General features: G+C 45.3%; 1 protein-coding gene and 1 long non-coding RNA gene across 2 annotated transcripts; both read right to left on the bottom strand.

Moving 5' to 3' along the window:
- LOC141358791 (uncharacterized) lies at positions 1 to 22856 on the bottom strand. The gene is made up of 5 exons (XM_073860504.1): positions 22771 to 22856; positions 22543 to 22623; positions 22201 to 22421; positions 20529 to 20688; positions 1 to 136 (listed from the first exon to the last, which is right to left on the bottom strand). Exons 1-5 carry the CDS (start codon positions 22853 to 22855, stop codon positions 57 to 59), a joined length of 627 nt encoding a protein of 208 aa, XP_073716605.1. The 5' UTR covers position 22856; the 3' UTR covers positions 1 to 56.
- A 146-nt stretch (positions 22857 to 23002) lies between these two features.
- Positions 23003 to 24291, bottom strand: LOC141358999 (uncharacterized). The gene is made up of 3 exons (XR_012365620.1): positions 24184 to 24291; positions 23519 to 23649; positions 23003 to 23099 (listed from the first exon to the last, which is right to left on the bottom strand). It is a non-coding gene; the product is annotated as an uncharacterized lncRNA (long non-coding RNA).
- Between the last annotated feature and the right edge of the window lie 222 nt (positions 24292 to 24513).

Genomic DNA, 24513 nt, shown 5'->3' on the forward strand with positions numbered 1-24513 from the left:
TTGTATAAACTAAGAAACTGATAAAAAACAGAGCTGTAAACTTCATGTGGCTCATGTTACCAGATAACTTTATGTCCAAAAAGTGTGTACAAGTTTTTCCACTTCATAGTTTTGTACTGATGAGAGGGATGCAGACCTGTAAGAGAGTTATAAACAGATGTTAGCATAAATTGTACACAGAAATACCCTTGCATACAAAACTGATGGGTAAATATCACTGATAGCACTACACACTAGAAAAAAACTTTGAAAAAAATATTGAACCTTTTATATGTTGTTATAGGAGTCCTCTAATGCAAAAATCATTGGGTTTTTACATTTTTGACATTTTGGTAAGTTTTTATGGAAATGTTGATATATTGCAGCATTGGGCCTTTGGTGTAGCAGAATTGCTGTGATTTCAGTCACTGTCTGAACAAATGTTAATAACATCTAAGAGTTACTCTGCAGGGTGTACTGTTTATCTACCCCAATAATAGTATCCTATTTATCCATAAACATAATCACACAATACATAATAACCAGACAAAAACATATTTTTATGAAAAATCATTTATTATAAAAAATATGCTCAGTTTGTATTTACAAAACCAGATAAACTGAAAGAAAACTGGTATTTACTGTGTTTAGCTGTGTTTAAAGACATGTTCAATGATAGTAATCCCATTTTGTTGTTTATGAAAACTTCTCTCTTTTGGAAATTGTACTCATTTGTGTTATCTGTCAGAGCCGTGATCATGTCTTCTGCCGCAAACCTTCGGAGGTATTCCAGTGGTATATAAAAGGAGATGGCATCATTAGTGATGCCAATAACAGAAATATCAGTATGTTACAGAGAAAAGTGAACAAAACAAATGTTGAGTTCGTAAGACAATTGACTATGCAGTTTGATCGGTGGTGTACAGCGGCAGATAGTACAACAATGGTTAAGCTGAGAGAGTTAATTTTATTTGAACAATACAGAAATACAATTCCTGAGAATGTAGCAACTTATGTTGCGGAGCAACAGATTAAAACTGCTCCAGAAGCTGCATTGCTGGTGGATGGCTGGGAACTTATACATAAACCCCGTGCTGAAAAATTTAGTGAATGTCAAGTTTTATTCACGGGGGAATGTTTCTGTTCCTATGGGTCCAGCCAGGCGTTTTTTGAAGAAGACAGCAAGTGACTATGATAATTGTAATTATTGTCTGGGTAAAGGACATTGGAAGTCAAATTGTCCAGTGCTTAAGTCAAAATTAGTTAAACATGCCCATTCCGTGAAGCCGGCTGTCTTAGCTACGTCTGTTCCTGTTTTAAATCAGTCTGGTACTTTAAAGGGAATGCCGGTGGTATCGCCTAAGAATGTAGAGAATCACCATCAGTTATTTGAACCATTCATTTCTGATGGTTTTGTGTCACTCCCAGGTCTTGAGGAGAAGGTGGCGGTAAAAATTCTACGGGACACTGGGTCATCCAAGTAATTTATATTGGAGTCCGTGTTACCCTTCTCAAGTGAGTCGCATACTGGTAACTTGCTTTTGATTCGTGGGATTGGGCTTAATACATGTTCCCCTGCATAAAGTTAATTTGACTTGTAACCTAGTACATGGAGTGGTAGATCTTGGTATACGCCCTGTTCTACCTGTTGATGGCGTTTCGCTGATACTCGGAAATAACTTAGCCGGCGGACGCGTTTGGGTTAATGAATCACCGTCTCTGATTGTGAATGAGATACCATCTTGTACTAATGGTCTGGATGAAAGCGTGCAGCAATACCCAGAAGTATTTGTGGCGTGTGTGGTGACTCGGTCTGGGGCTCAGCCTAAGGCTGAAGATGAGATTAATGACGCTACATCGCACTTCGTTTTGAGTGATTATCCCATTGCAATATCTCGGGAAGAATTGTCAATTGAACAGCAGAGTGATGAAACGTTAAAACCCCAATTTGAACAAGTTGTTGACCACGTTGAAATTAGTGAAAGATCGCAAGGCTATTTTATTGAACAGGGTATTTTACTGAGGAAGTGGTCTCCGCATGCGCTTGATGGCATGGGAGATTCTGTTATTCAGGTTGTGAAACCAGTAAAGTTTCGCTTGTTAGTGTTGAAAATGGCCCACGATCAGCTTGCCGGTCATGCAGGTGTTCAGAAAACTTATGACAGAATTCTTCGTTACTTTTACTGGCCTCGTATCAAAAGGGATGTTGCCAGTTTTATCAAGACCTGTCATACGTGCCAGCTTACCGGAAAACCGAACCAGAGGTGTTACCAAAAATGATTCAATCAGACCAAGGCAGTAATTTTACTTCTAAAATGTTTGCGGAGGTACTTATTGAGTTGGGTGTTAAACACAATATGTCAACAGCGATCCACGCTCAGAGTCAAGGGGCACTTGAACGATTTCATTCAACGTTAAAATCTTTATTGAGAGCATATTGTCTGAAAATGCAGCGGGACTGGGAGGACGGTCTGCCGTGGTTGATGTTAGCAGCCAGGGAAGTCACGCAGCAGAGTATTGGTTTCAGCCCAAACAAGCTGGTTTTTGCACATAAAGTTCGGGGGTTATTAGCTGGTTTATGTGATCAGTGGATTGATTTGGAGCCACCAAAAAAATTGTCTGAGTATGGGTTTCCGTCGTCGGCTTTCATTGGCTGGGGAGTTAGCTGAGAAATGTTTGAATAAAACTCAAGGGAAAATGAAAAAGTTGTTTGACCCTTATACTGAGCATCGGAAGTTTAGTGTAGGAGATCAGGTCCTAGCGCTTCTGCCTATGGTAAATTCCCCGTTCCAAGTTAAATATACTGGTCCGTATGAGATAATACATTGTGGGGCTATGGACATCTACACGATTTTGACGCCAAACAGAAAAAAGAGATCCCAAGTTTGTCATGTAAATCTTTTAAAACCTTACTATCAGCGTAACCGACCGGTATTAGCGCCAGTGGCGCCTGTGGTGCTGGTGGACAGCTCTCCTCAGTCAGATGGTACGCCGGACATGGCTATGCCTGTGGATGAGTTAGAATCTCCTGATGATTGTGTGTTAATGGGTCGTTTAAAGAATTCTGAAACGTTGAAAAATCTGTCTTCTAATCTTAAACATTTAGATGCGACGCAAAGTCAAGAACTGATTAATTTGCTTTCTGAGTTCCCAGAGCTGTTTTCAGATGTTCCTACCCAAACGACACAGGTGGAGCATGATATTGAGGTGGGCGAGGCTGCTCCTGTTCGCCAGCGGTTTTACAGGGTTCCGCTCAATAAACGTGAGTTATTGGAAGAGGAAGTCCAGTATTTGCTGGATAACGTCTCGGTTACATATGTAACCCTCGTTCCCTGAAGGAAGGGAACGGAGACGTCACGTCGTGACCGACGAATTGGGAACCGTTTCGCGGGTGACCTATCTGCTTCGAGAAACCTTTAAAACGCCAATGAACTTGGCATGCAGATAATTGCATCTGCCGGCGCCGCCCCGCCGCACAGGTATTTAATGAGCGGCAGGTGCAGTTATCAAATCAGCTATTTTTTGCTGAGAAAGTTGGACAGAAGGAAAGGGTCCGGCCGATATCAGCAGTGGAACAGCAAACTGTGGCGACGGGATGTGACGTCTCCGTTCCCTTCCTTCAGGGAACGAGGGTTACATATGTAACCGAGACGTTCCCTTTCAGTCGGTCACGACGACGTTACGTCGTGACCGACGAATTGGGAATCCCTACCAAAGCGCCACTGAAGCTGACCCTTCCAGTGCCTGTGTAAACCCTCCGACTCTCCTCTTTAAGTGAACGGAAATGGGGTTGAAGCAGAGGCCGGTCACACACCTTAACCCACGATAGTGACTAGGCGAACTGGGAAGCGAACTCGTCAGGCGGGACTAAGATCGCTGCGGAAGAAAACCCTCTAGGGGTTTACCACTAAGGTGATGGATAAAAAGACACGAGGTCTATAAAAAATACACTCTCTTAGCAACACTAGAGAGGCGCGGAACGAACTCCGCTAAGGGAAACATGGTAAATCAGAAACTTTCCATGGAAATACTCACAAAGAAACCACTAGGGGGCGCAATGTGGGCGCTAGCCTCACCCAGATAGTCAAGGATACATCTAGTGAGAGGCTGGCAGCCGATGCTCCGCAACATCGGCCACCAAGCGGTGGAGAAGACAAAAAACTGTTTTTGTACCGTTTTTGCTCCGATGGCCTTCCATAATGGTACGGTTTTTGCGCAGCCAAAAAGAAAGGCTCCAAGCCGACACAGGAGCTGTTCCTTGATGTTCTCACTGATCTGACGAAAGAACTCGAGAGGATACCGGCTCAACACGAACACTGTAGAATCTAGTGAACGTATTAGGTGTCGCCCAGCCAGCAGCTCTACAAATATCTGAAAGCGAGGAACCACGAGCCAAAGCCCAAGATGAAGCCACGCTTCTGGTTGAATGGGCTCTCAAACCAAAAGGGCAAGGAATGCCCTGTTTCTCATAAGCCAGGGTGATTGTGTCTACAATCCAATGAGACATCCTCTGTTTAGTGACAGCTTTCCCTTTCTGCTGACCACCGTAACAGACAAAGAGCTGTTCTGAGGTCCGAAAGCTTTGAGTGCGATCCACATACACACGTAGTGCACGTACAGGACATAACAAAGCCATAGCTGGGTCTGCCTCCGAAGGCAGCGCTTGTAAGTTCACCACCTGATCTCTAAAGGGAGTGGTGGAAACTTTAGGGATGTAGCCCGGGCGGGGTCTCAGTTTAATGCTGGATTCAGCCGGCCCGAACTGAAGGCACGAATCGTTGACCGATAATGCATGAAGATCCCCTATCCTTTTAATAGAAGCCAATGCGAGGAGCGTCAAAGTTTTCATAGTGAGAAACCAGACCCCCGAAGCGACGAGCCCGCCGTACGTGGCTCCCCACCCCGTTGTAGAGGCATCTTTACCAACAATAGCATGCCTGGAGACCTATCTCAGTGGCATCCACACCCTGAGAAACGTTGGGTCTGACCACGGGGTGAAAGTGTGACGGCATCTCGATGTAATTATAATACTGTGAAAGCCGGTGAGCCACGCTCTCCTCGGGACTCGGTCATAAAGCCAACACTGAAGCAGTCTCATATGGAGCAGCCCGAGCGGTGTCACCGCCGCAGCTACTGCCATATGCCCCAGAAGTTTCTAAAATTATCTCAGTGGAACCGCAACCCTGCCTTTAAATGTTTAGGCAAGTCAGAATTGACTGAACACGCGCTTCTATGAGACGTGTTGTTAAATCGACCAAATCCCGTTACATTCCGAGAAAAGAGATTCTCTGCACGGGGCAAAGTTTACTCTTTCCCCAGTTGACCTGAAGAACGAGACGAGCGAGGTGTTTAAGTACACAATCTATGTGTGTGCACAGCATCTGACGAAACTGAGCTATTATGAGCCAATACGCCAAAACGCAAACACCGCTCTCTCTCTCAGGGGCTGCAGTGCGCCCTCCGCAACTTTCGTGAAGACACAGGGAGAGAGAGAGAAAGCCCGAAGGGTGAGACTTTGTACTGATATGCCCTCCCCTCGAACACAAAGCGGAGAAACGGCCTGTGTCGGGGAAGTATGGAGACATGAAAGTACGCGTCCTTCAGGTTGAAGGCTGCAAACCAATCCTATGGGCGGATGCATTAAAATTAGGGATGCACCGAAATTTCGGCCGAAAATGGCATTATCGGTTTCGGGCCGAAATAAAAAATCCAGCCGAAAATGGAAACGCGTCACGCTGTTTACATTAATCTCGCGAAATGGCGGCTTCTGCTCCTGGCAGTGTTATCCATACATTTATTTGTTTGTGTGCGCCACAAAATCAACAATGGTGGCAACATTTACATTTTTATTTTAATTTAAAACGGCTTCATTTATTGTTGTGAGCGCTTGGTGGTGCCTCTCTTGTGCACGCTCTCTCTCTCTCACGCTCTCTCTCTCTCACGCTCTCTCTTTCTGTGCGTGAAGCCCCTAGACAGCGCCTCTCATACATGACACTGAGTGAAAGAATTAAAAGTTGGACGTGTTTTCCATGCGGATTCCTCTGTGTACTTGCATTTTCACGTAAACGTCAGATGTTACTGACAGAGAAGACGATCGATTCGAGTTTATCGTGAAAGGTTAGCAATGTTTTCCCACACACACTGGTTCTCTATGTGCTTGTGCGCGGGCTCTCTCTCTCTCCTATGCCCGCACATGCCTTCTGTAGTAACTCTGTGTAATGGCAATTTTTTAATTTGCGCCTAATTGTCTGCGATGTCTCGTTTATAAATCAAGATTTTAGTAACTTAGTAGTTAAAGTAACAGCTGGTTGGATTAAACACAAGGTTATTGGGTCATGTTTAGTCACCATTTTAATAGTCTTTGGGGTGGTTTCCTGGACAGAGATTAGCTTAAGCCAGAACTAGGCCTTAGTTTAATTAGGAAATATAATTAGTTTAAGCAAATATGCCTTACTAAAAACATTACTTGTGTGCATTTTGAGGCCAAACTAAGGGCACTGATGTATTTTAAGATATGTCAGAGCAAGATGTTTTCAGTTTGGACAGCTCTTATATTTATTTTAGTCTAGGACTAGTCTAATCCCTGTCTGGGAAAACGCCACTATGGGGCGGTTTCCCGGACCAGGATTACCTTAATCCAGGACTAGGCCTTAGTATAATTAGGAAATATAACTAGTTTTAACAAACATGCCTTACTAGAAACATTACCTGTGTGCATGTTGAGGTAAAACAAAGAGCCCTGATGTATTTTAAGATATGTCAGTGCAAGTTGTTTTCAGTTTAGAGAGCTCTTAAAAGTGTTTAAGTCTAGGACTAGTCTAATCCCTGTCCGGGAAACTGCCCCTATATGTCTGACAACAGAACAGATAATATGTGAAAATAGCATTCAGTTGTGTTAAAATGCTTATTTCAGACCTTATTAATGTACAACTTTGTTTTTTTTTTATAAATGTTTGCAATTTCTTTATTGTTTATTAGATTTTTCCCACCTTTTTGCTGATCCGAAAAATAATCTGATCTGTGCCTCAAAAACTGTAATGTGATCCAAACTGTGAGTTTTTTTTATTCGTCACACACCCCTAGTAAAGTTAGTACACAGTGATAGCCATAAATGCAATTGTACTAATAACTGGCATAATAATTTATTTCGGTGTTTCGGTTTCGGTGTTTCGGCCTTGGTTTCCTTTTTTCGGTTTCGGCCAAGAATTTTCATTTCTGTGCATCCCTAATTAAAATATGCTCCTCTGCGTAAACATTTTAAACAGCATTCTGTGAATGTGAATTCTGTGAATTCTCGATTCAGTACGCAGATCTAGGATCGGACGCAACCCGCCACTCTTCTTGGGTACAATGAAGTAAGGGCTGTAAAGCCCCGACTTTATCTCGGCTGGGGGGACCGGCTCGATCGCGTCCTTCGCCAATAGGACAGCAATCTTCCGCACGCAGTACGTGTGCATCGGCAGCCTTCAGCGTGATGAAGCCTGAATATTTGGGAGGTAGCCGGGCAAATTAAATGTATAACAGAGACGGATCGTGCGTAAAAGCCAACGCGATGGGCTGGGAAGCTCTTCCCAGGCCCCCAGATACCAAGCGAGAGGAAATTAACGGCACGATGTGTACCCGTGGCGAGCGGAGACGGGGAACTCAACGACGCGTGCTCTTTGGCCGCATTGTGAGATGTTGTGTGTAATGAAACACTCACCCGAAACCGCTGATGGATGCTGAGCAAAGGCTCCTTTGTAGATGTCCCGCTCGATACATCCGCTGGCGAATGAGGAAGAGGAGAACTTAGGGTTTTGAGCCCGTCCGAAACTCCTATATGCCTCCGGTGATCTGGAGAAAGAAGAGGAATTCGCTCTTTGAGGTTAGTGGGTGCCGATTGAAGTCGGCGGAACACAAAACGAAACCAAGGATTCCCCACCCGCCCCTCCTCCGGGGTGGGGGGGGGAATGATGCTTTCATCATCTCCTGAAGAGCGATCCTCTCCATCTTCAGATTGCCCGACTCAGAGCCGCTAAGTTTCATTTTCCACCTCTGTAGCGGGCTGAGTGGGCGGGTGTACTGCTTACGACAGGTTCCTCAGAGCTGCCGGGATGAAGGAACAAAAAAAGCCGTAGCAGGACGCCCTCGGCGAAAAGCAGACCAATATACTGACGTAACGGAGGGGGCAGCTAGGCTCCGACGTGGCATGATGCCTCAGTCTGCTCTAAAGCGGCCAATCATTGTTGGACACTCTCAGCCGCGTCGCCGAAATGGCTGGTCTAAAATTGAACATTAGGACGATTATTAACGACCTACTTAATGCCCGCAAGACACAACCAGAGATGGCGTTCCTGGACCACCGGGGGTGGGCATAGCACATCCGGCGGCCTGTGGGGTGAACCCAGTCGCTCAGAGCGCCAGGTCAGAGCCACACAGGATTCTTTAGTTGCCGGACTGTGACCTCACCTGTGCAGATCCTTCAGTGCCTTAGCCTGGCGGACCTGCATCACGCCATGGCGCGCACGGCAGAGGCCGCCTCTCACAAGTCCGTGGGTCTGTGAGGGGAGGGAGGCTGGTCTCTTGGAGCAGCATAACCCTTAGCGGCCCCGCCGTCAGGAGAGGTGAGAGTTGATGGCTGAACGGTCGGTTCCGGGAGGAAAACGAGTTTTCCACGACCGTGTCAACCAACATGCACCCCGGGAAGAAAGGCACAGAAGGTTGGGGCTGTTCTTGCAGTCCTGAAGTGCCAATCATCTAGGCGGGACGGTGCGGTGGGGTAGGAGCTCTCCGCTCCACACAGACCGTCTCCGCGCTCCCGAGCGTACATGGCCGCCACTTGGGGTCAAGTACGGGAGCCCCTACCCAACCCAAAGCCGGGAGTGGGTCCGAGTCGGCGACCGAATAGACGACCCCCTCGCCGATGCTGTGACAGACATAGAATCCTCGTGAGGACTGAAAGAGGACGAGAGCGCGTAGAACACGCGCCACCCGTCTCTTACAGCACCTCTGGCTGTGGATGGGGGTGCTGAGAGTCACTGGACGAACCAGCTAACCCATTCAGCACCGTTTATACGGAGATAAGATTTCCGGAGTTTTGCCACCGCACCTTTAACGGGGCTCCGCAATGGAAAAAAGGGGGTGACGTTCCCGGAGGTACGAAACCCGTCTCCGCCATCCAAGAGGTTCATGCTCTCTTAGGAGTATGAACCCTCCACGATCGCAGCCTCAGCATGCACTCTTGCGCATGAGAGAAAACGATCGTGGCCACCCAGAAACACGGACGGAAAGACATCTTTAAAAAGACGCTCCCGTCTCAGTGCAAGTGAAATACTGTCTTTAAAAAGACGCAGAACACCGCAATACTCTTTTAGAGGAAATACTCTTTTAATGTGCTGATGTTGATGAAGCACACAGGGGAACGGCTACGCACACACTCAACTAAGAGTGAGAAAAAAGTCAAAAAATTAAAAAGAGAGGTGGAACACCCGCGAGCCTCCGCTGAAATGCCTTTGCCCAACCAATTCGAACACGCAGAGTTCTCCAAAGAGCAGAGAGTAGCTTCTCGTGAGCAGTCAGTCTGCCAGCTTTCGAAGCTAAAAAGCTGATTTGATAACTGCACCTGCCGCTCATTAAATACTTGTGCGGCGGGGCGGCGCCGGCAGATGCAATTATCTGCATGCCAAGTTCATTGGCGTTTTAAAGGTTTCTCGAAGCAGATAGGTCACCCGCGAAGCGGTTCCCAATTCGTCGTTCACGACGTGACGTCGTAGTGACCGACTGAAAGGGAACGGATTAGCCGAGCCTTCATTTTCCAGTTGGTCCTCGCCGTGTTTGCTGGTAAAAAAAAGCTGATGGTACATTCCGTTTTTGTACGGATTATAGGAAACTCAATTCTGTTACGAGACCAGATTCCTTTCCTCTGCCGAGAATGGAGGACTGTGTCGATCAGGTCGGTGCTGCAAAATTTGTGACAAAACTAGATTTACTTAAAGGCTATTGGCAGATTCCGTTGACGGAGCACGCCCGCGAAGTGTCGTCATTTATAACACCTAATGGACTATTTTCTTACCGAGTTATGAGTTTCGGTCTTCGAAACGCACCGGCGACGTTTCAAAGAATGATGAATAGAGTCACTGTTGGACTAAAGGGCGTGCCGGTCTATTTGGATGATACAATCGTGGTAAGTGATACGTGGTCAGAACATCTACAGCGATTGCACTTGCTTTTAGGTTGACTCTCTCAAGCAAATCTTACATTGAATCTTGCTAAGTGCGAATTTGCAGGAGCAACCGTCACATATCTTGGTAAGGTAGTGGGGCAGGGACAGGTCCGTCCGGTGAGAGAGAAAGTGAGAGCAATTGATGAGTATCCTGTTCCGGTCACTAAAAAGGAATTAATGAGTTTTTTAGGGCTAGTAGGGTTCTACCGCTGTTTCTGTAGAAACTTTTCGACAGTGGTTGCCCCCTTAACGGACCTGTTAAAAGCCAAATTCCTGTTTGTTTGGTCTGAATCTTGCCAGAATGCATTTGAGGCAGTGAAATCGTTGCTGACTACAGCACTGTTCTAATGGCACATCAGCTGGAGAAGACTTTTAAAATTCAGGTAGACGCCAGTAAGGAGGGAGCAGGGGCAGTGTTAATTCAAGAGGATGATGGAGGTATGGAGCGCCCGGTTTGTTTTTTCTTGCGAAAATTCAATAGTCATCAGAGGAATTACTCCACAATTGAAAAAGAGGCACTTGCATTAATTCTAGCCCTCCAACATTTCGAAGTGTATTAAGGTGGGAATAGCTCAGCGGTAATAGTTTATAGTGACCATAATCCGCTTACATTTTTACATTCTCTGAAAAATCCGAATCAGCGGCTTATGCGTTGGTGTCTTTTCCTTCAGCCCTTTCATTTAGATGTTAGGTATGTAAAGGGCTCAGAAAATATAGTGGCCGACGCATTGTCTAGGGTACCATTGTGAAACCCTTCTGTAAGCTGTTGTGTTGAACGGAGAATTAACAGGTTTGTTTTTCTATTTATTATCCTATTCACATGGGGGGGTTATTGTTGATGTGTATGTATAGGCCTATACTAAATTGTTTATTAGAGTGGTGATGATTTATTGTTGACGGAAACTTATTGGTTTCCTTTTCTTAAGGGGGGGAGTGTCACAGCTGTGTGTGGCTGGTGTGTTTTTGCCGTGTCTCTGTGTTTTGATTCTCTTCCAGGTGTGCTGCGTTGCTGAGGTAATCAAGTGGATTGGGTGCACCGGTGCACAGGTGCGTTCATGGTAAAAGCTTCCTGCTTGGTGTCCTCGCGACAGCGTTCCATCTTCCAGTCGATCGCTGGCCAGGACCGAGATATGGATTGGTGTTGCGGCATACGATAGTTTGAGAGACTTTGTCATGTGATTAGGAAAATAAAGAGTGTATTGTGACCATCAATTATGCGTCTATCCTCCTTCATTGTTTCTCCCTTATGGGGATGTAACACACATAGCAAAAATAAAAATAAAACTGAATGCAAAAATCAATGACTGCTGTAAAAGAAGATTCACTCTGCAGTACAACAATGATTTCGCAATGATTTCATTATGTAAACTTTTACTATACGGATAATCTCCGTTGTCATTCTCCATCAAATTGATGACGGCCAGAGTCTGGCTGGGTCTCACACTGGCTCAGAGGCTGCAGAAAGTATCTCTTGTGCACCTCTATCTACTCCGTTTACAGAGGCAGGGAGGAATAAAATGACAGAGGCAAGTATAAACAAATTTCACCGAGCAGTAGAGGCGGACACTACTTAAGTATTTCTACTTAAAAGTACATTTTCAAGTATTTGTATTTTATCAGTTTTTTTTTTTTTTTGAAAACATACATTCCAAAGCATATTATCATAATTTAACTCCACTACATTTCATAATTTTCATAAAGTTTTTGGTTTATATTTAAAATTTAAGTACATTAAAAGTCAAGTAATGTTTTTTACTTAAGTAAAAGTACTACACAATTTTTATGTAATTATGTATTAAATCAATTTTAACATGCAATATAAAAGGACTACACAGTATGATTCTATGTTTTAGAATGTAGTGAACATTTTTTTGTAAAGTAATTTTTCCCAAGACAACACGCTGATAAAGCACAGACGCTTGGAAAATTAAACTAAAATACACAATTAGCAGTGACTCAGTTTGTGGTAAAGGGTTTGCATCCGTTTGCCACAGTAGATGCCCCTGCATTTCGGTAGGTTAATTTGCTGTATTTTGTCCAGCATCATGTCTTTTCAAAAGAAAATAACAAATGCATGCTTGACCAAAAGTTGCATGTTTTTATGTCAGTCTAGTTCTGTTTTATTAATTCCTAGTTTTATATCACATTATTACTGGTTGAGAAACACTGCCCTAGGCTATAGGTCCCTGGACTTTACTTTAACTCACCTACTTTTAAGTTTGTTCTGAGGTTGCTACACATAATTTGTGTATACTCTGTTCTGTGTCTTCTGAACAGATATTAAAGCTAGTTAATACAAACATACAAATTTGTGCTTATTCCCTCACCCAATGAGAATCGATAAGAGAATCGATAAGGAATCGGATCGATAAGCAACATCGATAATGGAATCGGAATTGTTAAATTCTTATCAATTCCCATCCCTAATTAACACATTTACTTAATCTCTTGAAAAGCACCCCCACTCTGGCCAAAACCATGAAAAGACATACTTTTTACTAAACCATTTAGAGTATAAGCATAACTGTGGTATCATTAGATAGAAGACACTTTGAGCTAGGGATGTCCCAATCAGGTTTTTTGTCCTCGAGTCCGAGTCATTTGATTTTGAGTATCTGCCGATACCGAGTCCCGATCCAATACTTCTATAATACATAAAAAAAGAATAAAGAAGAGCGAAAAACAGATCCAGGATGTTCCTTATGTCATGCCGCACGCATTGCTGTTTCTGTGTGGAGTCAAAAGAGTCTAAGGGGCCAGTCACACCAAAAGCGCTTTAAACGCTTGCAAAAGCAAGGCGTGACGCACTGCCTTTTTAAAAAAAATAGCAATGCAACGCGGCTTTTCATATTGCTAAGCAACCACCGAGTCAGCAGTCTTGTCAATCAAATATTGAAGTGTGAGCGCTCTTTTGCTGTTAACTGTCATATTAGCAGAAACTTTAAAAAGAGGGCGCTTGCTCTGACCTTGTTTAAGGGTGAGAGGTGCACAAACACGCAGGAGAGAGTGAGCGAGTGGAGTCCGGTTCTTCAAAGCAACTGTAAACTTCCCTCACCACAACGTAAGGCCCGCCTCTCCCCTCATTCGATTGGACAATGGAAAGACTTGAATGACGTCGGGCGCTTCTAAGCTCTCAGCGCTCCTTCAAAAACGCGTGCGCGCTATAGGATATCATTCAAAAAAGGCGCCTGCAACTGCCATAAACGCTTTTGGTGTGACTGGCCCCTAAACCTGTGCCAGCGCATAACTATAGATGTGTTAAAAAATAATGAGAATATACACTGCAAAAAATGGCTTTCTCACTTAGTATTTTTTTTGTTTTCAGTAGAAATATTTAAAAATTCTTAAATTAAGATGCTTTTTCTTGATGAGCAAAATTACCTAAGTAAATAAGTCTAGTTCCTTTTCAGTCGGTCACTACGATGTCACGTCGTGACCGACGAATTGGGAACCGCTTCACGGGTGACCTATCTACTTTGAGAAACTATAAAAACGCCAATGAACTTGGCATGCAGGTATTTGCGTAATGCCGGCGCCGCCCCGCCAGGTGCGTATATAAGCCGCATGTGCATAATACCAAATCAGCTTTTATTGCTTCGAGGCCGGCAGACATCTGCTCACGAGAAGCTGTAATCTGATCTTTGTAGATCCCTGTTCTAAGAGGAAAATATCTCAGCTTGCTGAAGTTGGTTGGGTAAAGACACCTCAGCGGAGGCTCGCAGTGTTTTCTCCACCCTTTCTCTCTCTCTCTCTGTCTCTTTAATTTAGGACTTGAGTTTGAGTGAGTGCATTGCCTCTCCCTGTTTGTTTCACCAGCTTGCACAAAGAGTGATTTCCCTAAAAGACAGCCACTCATTCGTGTCACGGTCGGGGTCTTCTTTTTAAAGATGGATTTCCGTCCGTGCTCCGTTGCTGGATGCGGTGTGTTCATCGCCCCCCGGGATGGCCACGAGCATTGTCTTTCGTGTCTGGGGCTCCAGCACGCAGAGGCAGTGTTGCGTGATACTTCATGCTCCGTCTGCGAGGGCATGACTATGGCGGATTTGCGGAGACGGGTGTCATTCCTCCGGCAACGGCCCCCGCCTTCCAAGTCTGGTGCTGCTAAGGGCGCAGCTACCAGACTTGCGAAGGATGACCTCTGTATAACGGTGCTGGGTCGGTCTGCTGGTTCGTCCAGCAGCTCCCAGCGCCCTGATCCGTTGCCAGCGGAGGTGCCGCTCCCGCCTTCGGGTCGGGTTGCGGGTCCTGCGTTCGACCCTGAGAGGGGTTGGCTTGGAGTGGACTGAACCTCCCCCACCTGAACCATCCCGCCTTGATGATTGGAACTTCGGGGGTGCCAGGGGTTCTCAGTCCTCGCCCTCTGTGCCCTTCTTCCCCGAGGTGCATGAAGAGCTGACGCGGTCGTGGAAAACGTTTCAGCCTTCACCCCTCACCTCTCTCGAGGGTGCAGATGCCAGGGGGTATACTGGTATCCCGTCAGTGTAGCGGCCGGTCGCGATGCATTTGTGTCCGGCCGGTGTTGCTTCCTCCTGGCGGGACCAGCCTACTCTCCCCTCACGGGCCTGTAAGCAGTCTTCCGCGCTAACCGGTGCTGCTTACAAAGCCTGTGGGGAGGCAGCTTCAGCCCTGCATGCCATGGCATTGCTGCAGGTTCACCAGGCTAAGGCTCTGAGGGATCTGCACGCGGGAGATCACGACTCGGCAGAGTTCTCTGAACTACGTGCGGCTACTGATCTGGCGCTTCGTGCGACCAAGGTCACCGCACGGGCTGTCGGGCGTGCGATGTCTACCCTGGTAGTCCAGGAATGCCATCTCTGGCTGTGTTTGGCAGACATGAAGGATGTTGATAAGACCCGGCTCCTGAATGCTCCGGTTTCCCAGACCGGCCTGTTCGGCGAGACGGTCGAGGAGTTTGCGCAGCAATTCTCCACGGCCAAGAAGCAGACTGAGGCCATCGCTGAGATCATGCCACGTCGGAAGCGTCCTGCGCCTGCCCTGTCCACGTCGGCGCCTCAGCCTGCTCCTCGCCAAGGGCGTCCTGCGGCGGCCGCCTCCGTTCCTCCGTGGGGCGGAGAAGCGAGGAACCGTTTGTCAGCAGCCCGCCCCGCCCGCTCAGCCCGCTCCGAAGGGTGGAAAAAGAAGATTGAAGCGGCCCTGAGACGGGCGACCTAGATGGAGGGGATCGCTCTTCAGGAGATGGTGAAGGCACCACTCCACCCACCGGAGGAGGGCCAGTTGGGGAATCCTTTGTTTCATTTTTCTGTTCCACCGACTTTTTCAGTCGGCACCCACACAATGACAGAAAGAGCGAATTCCACTTCCATCTCTAGGTCTTCAGATGAGTGCCGGAGACACGAGCGGGCTCATAATCCCCCCCATCGTTCTCCGACTCATCAGAGGAGTACGAGAGCAACGCACGGGCTCATAACCCCACCGCGTTCTCCAACTTCTCAGGGGATAGGAGACAATCACGGGCTCATAACCCATCGTCTTCCTCCTCCTTCGCCAGAGGGTGCATCGAGTGGCATTAAGTGTCTTCTGCAGAGCCTCCATTACTCACCCACCAAGCAGCGGACTCAGGTGAGTGTTACCATACACAACACTGCTGTCGGTGCGGCCAATACGCACACACCAGCGCTCACCTCCGTTGCGCCCACCGCGGGTACACCGATCGTGCCTTTAGTCCCTCTCGCACGGTATCTGGGGGCGTGGGAACAGCTTCCCAGCCCGTCGCGTTGGCTTTTACGCACGATTCCTCTCGGCTATGCAATCCAATTTGCCTAGCGTCCCCCCAAATTCTCCGGCGTTCGTTTCACTGCGGTGAGAGCTGCCAATGCGCACGTCCTCCGTGCAGAGATCGCTGTCCTATTGGCGAAGGACGCGATTGAGCCGGTCCCTCCAGCCGAGATGGGGTCGGGGTTTTACAGCCCTTACTTTATTGTACCCAAGAAAAGCGGCGGCTTGCGACCGATCCTGGACCTGCGTTCGCTGAATCGTGCACTTTACAGAATGCCGTTCAAAATGCTGACGCCCAAGCGCATATTTCCATGCATTCGTCCAAACGATTGGTTCGCATCTATCGACCTGAAGGACGTGTACTTCCACGTATCGATTCTCCCCTGACACAGGCCGTTTCTCCACTTTGCGTTCGAGGGGCGAGCATACCAGTACAAAGTCCTCCCATTCGGGTTCTCTCTGTCACCCCGTGTATTCACCAAAGTAGTGCAGGGGGCTTTAAAACCCCTGAGAGAGAAAGGTGTGCGCATTCTCGCGTATATAGACGATTGGCTAATAATACCTCAAACACGTCAGACGCTGTGCGATCACAGAGATTTAACTTTAAAACACCTCGCTCGTTTGGGTCTTCGGGTCAACTGGGAAAAGAGCAAGCTTTGCCCCGAGCAGAGAATCTCTTTTCTTGGGATGGAACTGGACTCGATTTGACAGCTCGTCTGACAGAAGCGCGTGTACAGTCGATTCTGACTTGCCTGAATACATTCAAGAGCAAGAGCGCGGTCCCGCTGAAACAATTTCAGAAGCTCCTGGGGCATATGGCAGCAGCTGCGGCTGTGACACCACTCGGCCTGCTTCATATGCGACTGCTTCAGTATTGGCTTCACGACCGAGTCCCGAGGCGTAGCTGCGCGGCATTCACCGTGTTATCATTACACCTGCGTGTCATCGCACTTTCACTCCGTGGTCCGACCGTGCGTTTCTCCAAGCCGGTGTGCCTCTGAGACAGGTCTCCAGGCATGCGATAGTTTGCACAGATGCTTCGCGTCACCTGTCGCATCTCGCCCGTCACCTCCTCACTTGGAGTCAGAAGAATTTGAGGTCTCTTCGTGCCATTTACATTACGGGCACACTCAATGTAGAGGCGGATGCGCTCTCTCGGGCTGCGCATCCCAGCGAATGGCGACTACACTCCATAGCGGTTCAGCAGATTTGGAGACGTTTCGGCAAAGCGCAGATAGATCTGTTTGCTTCCCCAGAGATGACTCATGGTCGCCTGTTCTATTCACTAGCCGACGACTCGCTCGGCGTGGATGCATTGGCACACAGCTGGCCGCGAAACATGCGCAAATACGCGCTCCCTCCGGTGAGCCTCATTGCGCAAACCCTATGCAAGATCCGGGAGGACGAGGAGAGCGTGCTGTTGGTGGCACCGTATTGGACAACCAGGAGTTGGTTTCCAGAACTCTCTCTCCTCGCGACAGCCCCTCCTTGGAAGATTCCCCTGAGTAACGCGAGAGCGATTTGAAATCAGCCTCCTCCGCAAGATTTCTCGCGGTACTCTGACGCTGATGGCGCTGCGTAAAGTTGAGCACGCTTAAAAAACTGAAAGCAGCTGAACTCGACAGAACTGCCCTGCGTATGCCTGTTGTATATAGCAGGACAATTTATCTCCTACTTCTCAGCGTGAGAAATACAAAGTGTGGCGTTTGAACTGACTGAAATGCCTGTGTGTCAAGGTGAATGCGTGAGACTTGAGAGCCCCGATTAGATGTATTTCCCCTCACATACCTAACAACTGCTGAGCGGAGCGTCTAACTCTTGTGGAACACCACTTGCCATCCTCGCTCTCGCTGCTCACTAACTGACTGGACTGGCGTCGACGTGACAAAAAAAATGCAGAGTGCCAGAGAATGTAGAAGACGGGCTCTGATAGAGCGCATACATAGGCGGAGCTCGGATGCATCGGCGCCAATCAGAGCTTCAGAGCTAAAGCGGGGCAACAGATTAGCTGTCCATAAACAACCCGCGTATATAACAGTAGTTCCGCATTACATTAATTATTTTGCACGCAAGTTTTTTTATTTTCATACCGTGAATTCTCAGTTTAAAATCATGCACCGAACCGTGACCCCCGTACCGATTCGGTTCGAAACGAATACATGTATTGTTCCACCCCTAGTTCGCAGTACGTATACGGTTAAAAGATCGCTATGTCTCATATGACCTTGTTATTTGTACACGGTTTGACTATACAAATCACAACACATAAATAGGAAAATGTTTGTGTTATTTTGTCACTTAATGGGAGCAGTTTGCTAGCTGGAGCCATTCACTTCCAGTCTTTGTGCTAAGCTAAGCTAGCGGGGGCTGCGTCAGACAGAGTTACAGCACGCACGGAGATGAGAAAGGTATTTATGGACTTATCTAACCCTGGGAATACTGTGAATAAGCTCAATTCCCAAAATGTGGGCGTGTTCCTTTAACTGGCTGCATTGATGACGTTTCACGAGTGATGACGTTTCTTCGACAGATGTGGTCGCTTGCAAATTTGTCACTTTCTGATGGAAACTGAAGAGACAAACAAATAGAAATATACATGACATATTTAAATGTCAAAATTGTCTGTAGTACACTACATGCACTGGGTCATATATAAACTACCAAACCTGCAACTGTATTCACGCAACGCGCCAGAGAGATTGAGTGCACGAACGGAGACGGGAGAGGTATGATTCAACCCGTGAAAGTTAGGGTAAGAACATTAATACTGGCATTGGGTGGCGTGTTCCTTTAAAGCTGTTAACGTCATTATTTTGATACATGATCGCAACAAAATAACTATTTTTAAAACACTAAGAAGGCTCGACACAACTTGAAACTTTGGGCGAAGTATCATCAGTGTCTCTACACATTAACTCCCTGTCTGAAAAATCCAGCATCAAACCAGCATGGGAATTATGCTGGTCTATGCTGGTTTAGCTGGTGGTCACCAGCATACCAGCACCAAAACACAACATATGCTGTGCCTTGCTGGTATGACCAGCATTGGATGGCTGTGCCAATGATGGTTTGGTGCTGGTTTAGCTGGTGCTAATGCTGGTGCAGTTGCTGGTTTGGTGCTGGTTTAGCTGGTGTTAATTAGCAAACCAGCACCAAAACACAACATATGCTGGTCTTGCTGGTATGCTGTTTTTTTCAGCAGGGCTTGAGCATTGAGAACATTGTTCGTTTACACATAGTTAACTAAAAAGAAAGGTTTTGGACAACACATTTTTTTTAGTAAACTCTGTGTACAGTCAGCAACAATGTTCTCAATGCTCGAGTTCATGTGTAGAGACACTGATGATAATTCCCTCAAAGTGTCTAAGTTGTGTCGAGCGTTTTTGTGTTTAAAAAATAATGATTTGACGTGATCTACAAATAGAATAGTGCCTGTCACCAAATGTTGACTGTTTGTCAGAGTGAGTGGAGGGGGCGTGGCTTAGCCATAGGTCAATTGCATAATGTAATGCCTTTTTTCAATAGACCTTTTGCGAGTCGACGTCACAGTTACGTCACGCACGCAATGTGGTGGCAGAAAAACAGTGGAAATTAATGAGACACGAGTGAAACGAACAATATAACTCACTAGAAAATGTCTTGTTGTGCTGTTGAGTGTCAGAATAGGAATGCCAAAATAGATGACCTTCATTTTTATAGTATACCGTCGTCGAAGACACCATTTGAAGATAAACGTAGGCGTTAATGGTTGCAATAAGCCCTCAACCGGACAGACTGGAGTGATGAGATCATTTGGAAATCTTAATTAGAATATAAAATAATTAGAGAAGATATCCGGTGTTCTGTCGAAGTCTTGTCCCTCTATGTGTCTCTTATAGCGTTTTCATCACGTTACGTTTATAATTTATTTAGAAAGATTAAAGATTTGAATGAGTTCATAATATCAATAATATCACCGTTTTCATAATTTTTCATTTTCTATTACTTCTATTTACCTTATATCTTAGCCTATGTCTTCTTCCTGTTTGTTCTAAATTATGGTGTTTACTAATAAATATATAAACATAGAACACACACACACACACGATGTAAAGTGTTAATAATATATAAACAGGCCTATAGAAATTAATTTGCATGCAAACATAATAGTTGTAGAACAAACACATAGGCTCAAAATAAGGAATACATTGAAAACAGGAAAATGATGCAATATTTAATAAATTATATACAGAATACATGCACACACATCAGTAGCCAAGCCATTTAAACTTTTAATTTATTTAAAAAATAAACGTAACTTGGTGAAAACGTTATGAGAAACATTACACTTAAGAGAAATATAGAGGAAACAGACTTCTACAGAACACCGGCTCTATAAAAATCACAGTTTAACGCTAAAACACTTCACACCCCTATTGCGGAGCTGTCACTTTCTGCCACCAGTTGGGCTCCGCCCACAAAAAAAAGTAATCTCTGTTTGCAAACACGCAAAAGGTCTATTGCACATTGCAGATTGACTTCCTATTTGATTTTCGCTACATATGCTTCCATACATAACGGCCAATACATGTGGTGGTGTAACAAATGTACTTTATGATGGAGAATTACTTACTGGTAAGGATTGTTTTGGAGGCCATCTTCTGGAACCCGAATTGTCCATGGACACCCTTCCAGTTCACCTTTTTGGCCACGGCACAGCTAAAAATTTTGGCTAAAATGTTCCATGTGACCCTCTTAACGTCTACACCACCAACGGAGGAGAGGGAGATCACCTACATGGAGATGATGGAGGAAAATATAGGTATGTTAATTACTGTACTAACCTTAAAGGACCTGTGTGTGTCATACTTTTTAAAGGAACACGCACACATTTTGGGATTTTAGCTTATTCACCGTATCCCCCAGAGTTAGAAAAGTCCATACATACCTCTTTCATCTCCGTGCGTACCTTAACTCTGTCTGATGCAGCCACCACTAGCTTAGCTTAGCACAAAGACTGGAAGTAAATGGCTCCAGCTAGCAGACTGCTCCCAATAAGGGACAAAATAACGCGAAAATTTTCATATGAGACACAGCTATCTTTTAACAGTGTATATACAGGGAACTATATTCTCAGAAGGCGAAGCACTGCTACTTGGGCGGAGTGATTAGCACAACTCTGACCGAACTCTCTGCTCCTCAGGGGGTGGGGGGGGTGCTGCTGTGAGCAAATCACTCCGCCCAAGTAGCAGTGCTTCGCCTTCTGAGAATATAGTTCCCTGTATTTATACTGTTAAAAGATAGCTGTGTCTCATATGACCTTGTTATTTGTACACTAGTCTCAGCCTCAGACGTCACGCCCACAAACTGTTGGCTGAACGTCTGATGTTTTTCGTACACTTTTCTGGAAACCCTGTGAAAATGTTAAAGTCGCCTTTGATTGGTTGGAAAAAAACGGATTTCCAGGAGACGCGAGTGTCGCGATTAGTTTCAGTCCCTGGAAAACAAAGCTCTGACGTTCCATTGAGGAAGAGAATCAGTCGTGTTCACGTGGATAATAATGAGCAGTTATCATGATCAGCTAAACATTGGATTCTCAAAAATATGCATAGTTCGCGGCATCGACTCTCTAAAAGGCGTCCAAGAGTTTTCTTTAAGGCAGTTAGTGGAGTTTAAAAGTTTGGTTCTCCTGAATTGCTTGTATGTGTTAAAAAGTGGAGAGATATGCTTCAAACAGACGTTTAACAGGATCGTCTAATTGGTGTGGCTGTTGATGAAGTTCACAACGTTGTCCTATGGTGAGTAATGTTTTTTATTTAGATACTATTTGGTTGCGGCTGGTTATTTCAATAACTGAGTTGTTGCCAGCCGGCTCGTTATTGTGGGGAGTCCGAAACGTGACGCTAGATGAAACAAACTGTGATTGGTTGTTTGACATGTCGGTCAAACAGCTCGTGGGTGGGCTTTGTCCAGAAAAAGCAGCGAAAAACACCAGACCTTCAGTATTGAAGGTCTGGCTACGCGAGACTATTTGTACACAGTGTGACTATACAAATCACAACATATAAATAGGAAAATTTCGTGTTATTTTGTCACTTATTGAGGGCAGTATGCTAGCTGGAGCCATTTAGTTCCAGTCTTTGTGCTAAGCTAGGCTAGCGGTGGCTGCGTCAGACCGAGTTAAGGCACGCCCGGGATTAAAGAGGTATGTATGGACTTATCTAACTCTGGGGGATACGGTGAATAAGCTAAAATCCCAAAATGTGGGCGTGTTCCTTTAAATGTAGTCAAAAATAGGTATTTACCATAGCATGTTTTTTCCGGTCATTTGCCGGATCCCGGAGCCATTCCTCCAGACGTTGAAGTTCTCCCTCGCTGTCTATGGGGAACTGGAACTCTTCCGGCATTTCGTGGTTGGGGTGTCCTTCCGTGGTAAGTCTATTTAAGACTTTGTTGACGGTGGTGGCAATTTGTGTTACTTGCTGCTTTATATTTTCAAGTAGAAGCAGGCCATGTAACTGTGCCTCTGTAAAATATTATGTACAAAGAAGCCCAAATGTGGATAATATAATTTTTCCAAACAGTTGTGTTCATAATGACCCTATTGTCTTTGCATTGTGTCCTTTTACAGTGTACATTAGTCTTACCTGTGCATCTAATGGGGCCAGTACCATTGCTCACCCTAACAGAGGGCCTGAAGAAGAAGCCCTGTTCCCTACTGTCACCATCTAATGGAGCAAAGGTAAATAAAGACATTTAGAATCTTCCACAAGGTGCAACCAAGGTCAGTTCAGCATTGAATTGTGAAGGGTTTTTAGTTTTGCCCAAATGGTGTTGCCATTAAAGGTTCCCATTGAGGTTTGTAGTCAGCTCACCAGAAAATGTAGGTAGTTCAGGAAAGAAGTCACAGGGGGACCCTTGGTTAATTGCTTGTGAGAATGAGTGCTCAGCTGGACTCATTAAAAACCCATTGCCTAATTTTAGTGACAAAGACAAGAAATGGAAACAGCTTTTTTAATGTAAGAGCAGTTACATTAAAAGAGTACAGTGACTTGCATAACTAATGGACCTCCGAAAAGGTGACAACATGAAAGACTGATCTACCTACCCATGCTTGAGCCTGACGCTGATATTCCGGCCTGTGCTGACTCCTTTCTGACGCTCCAGCTAATGTCAGTGAGTGTATGTTCCTGATAGTTGTCACCTTATGGAAGATATGTAAAATATATTCACAACATAGAGTAAATATGATTTGGGTTTCGGCCTTAGCTACTGCACGGCTACTTCCTGTGCAGTAGCTAAGGCATACTTTACTCAGTTCCTGCTGGACCTGCCAAAATTGACGTAAACAGTATGCTGAAACGTTGTCTAAAAAGACAAAGGATTTAAACTACATACACAACTATGAAGGTAAGTTGTGTTACCCTTAACTTCATCATATTTGTTTGCCCTAAGTACACCTTGAATAGTGCTGTCGTTATTGTTAAATAGTTAACTGCAGTGACTGTCACTAAACATAATTGAAACCCTGTTCATCTGCCCATATTGAATAAAAGCTATGGGATTTAACAAGGGCTTTTTGAAACATGTACAAAATAGACATAAAAAAGAAAATACACTTACAGTTGGGGAGTGGTGGTAAAGGGGGTACAGCAGGTAATGCCAGATGTGGGGGATATTTTTCCTTCACAGTTCCTTTGGACATGGTTCCCTTTGACACCACTATTGGGTCAGAATCGCTGTCATATCTAGAACTGACAGAAGAGAAATTACAGTTCATCTCAAAAAAGGTCAAAATGTATTCAAGATTCACTCCTCCTTAACTCATTAGCTGTGTTCAGACCGGGCCAGGCCAGGCCATGGTCATTTCCGGGCAAGTTGGTGCCAGTGGCCTCCTAATAATACAATGCTGCTGGTAAATAGTGTGTATGTGTGTGTGTGTGTGTGTGTGTGTGTGGGTTGGTCTATGTGGTTTACGAGGACATGAATAGTGTATAATGACATGTTTATTATGCTATAAACGTGGTTTACGGGGACACAGAGAGTGTCCCCATAAACGGAAAAGCTAAAAAAAAACATACTAAATGGTAGTTTTTCATAGATTAAAGGCTGGCAACAGGTTTTTGTGACATTGGGGTTAGGGATTGGGGTAGGTTAGGGGAATAGAATATAACAGTTTGGACAGTATAAAATGCATTGCGTCTATGGAGATGTCCCCGTAAACCACATACACCAACATGTGTGTGTGTGTGTGTGTGACTCGCATACTCCATTTCTCCATTGCATACTTTTCTTTGCGTCGTCGTTTTGGATCCTCCTCAGACTCAGACTGTAGGCATTCAGTACCATCTTTGAGATATTCTTTTAATTTTAGGGTGGCGGCAGTGTACTCTTCTAATTAGATGAGAGAAAACAGAAATATACATGGCATGGCACAAAACATATTTATGGCCAAATGTTCTTTACACTAATTGACCAAATACTGACCAACATTTGGTTAATTAAACGTAAAGTATGTATTTTTTGGACATTTTATATCCTTTATATCACTTGAGAGACTAGCATTTCCCATTCTACAGTTGTATGTCAATACGTTTTTCAACCCCTGTCCATTCCAC

The sequence above is a fragment of the Misgurnus anguillicaudatus genome, chromosome 22 (assembly GCF_027580225.2).
Source record: "Misgurnus anguillicaudatus chromosome 22, ASM2758022v2, whole genome shotgun sequence".
NCBI classification, from domain to species: domain Eukaryota; kingdom Metazoa; phylum Chordata; class Actinopteri; order Cypriniformes; family Cobitidae; genus Misgurnus; species Misgurnus anguillicaudatus.

Excerpts from the sequence above, each read along its gene's own strand:
- LOC141358791 (XM_073860504.1), bottom strand. The coding sequence starts at position 22,855 with ATGAGTCCAGCTGAGCACTCATTCTCACAAGCAATTAACCAAGGGTCC. Across the intron at positions 22,624-22,770 it reads TGAACTACCTACATTTTCTG|ATGGTGACAGTAGGGAACAG; the intron begins GTGAGCTGACTA and ends TTGCTCCATTAG. Across the intron at positions 20,689-22,200 it reads ACCGGAAAAAACATGCTATG|GTGATCTCCCTCTCCTCCGT; the intron begins GTAAATACCTAT and ends ATCTCCATGTAG.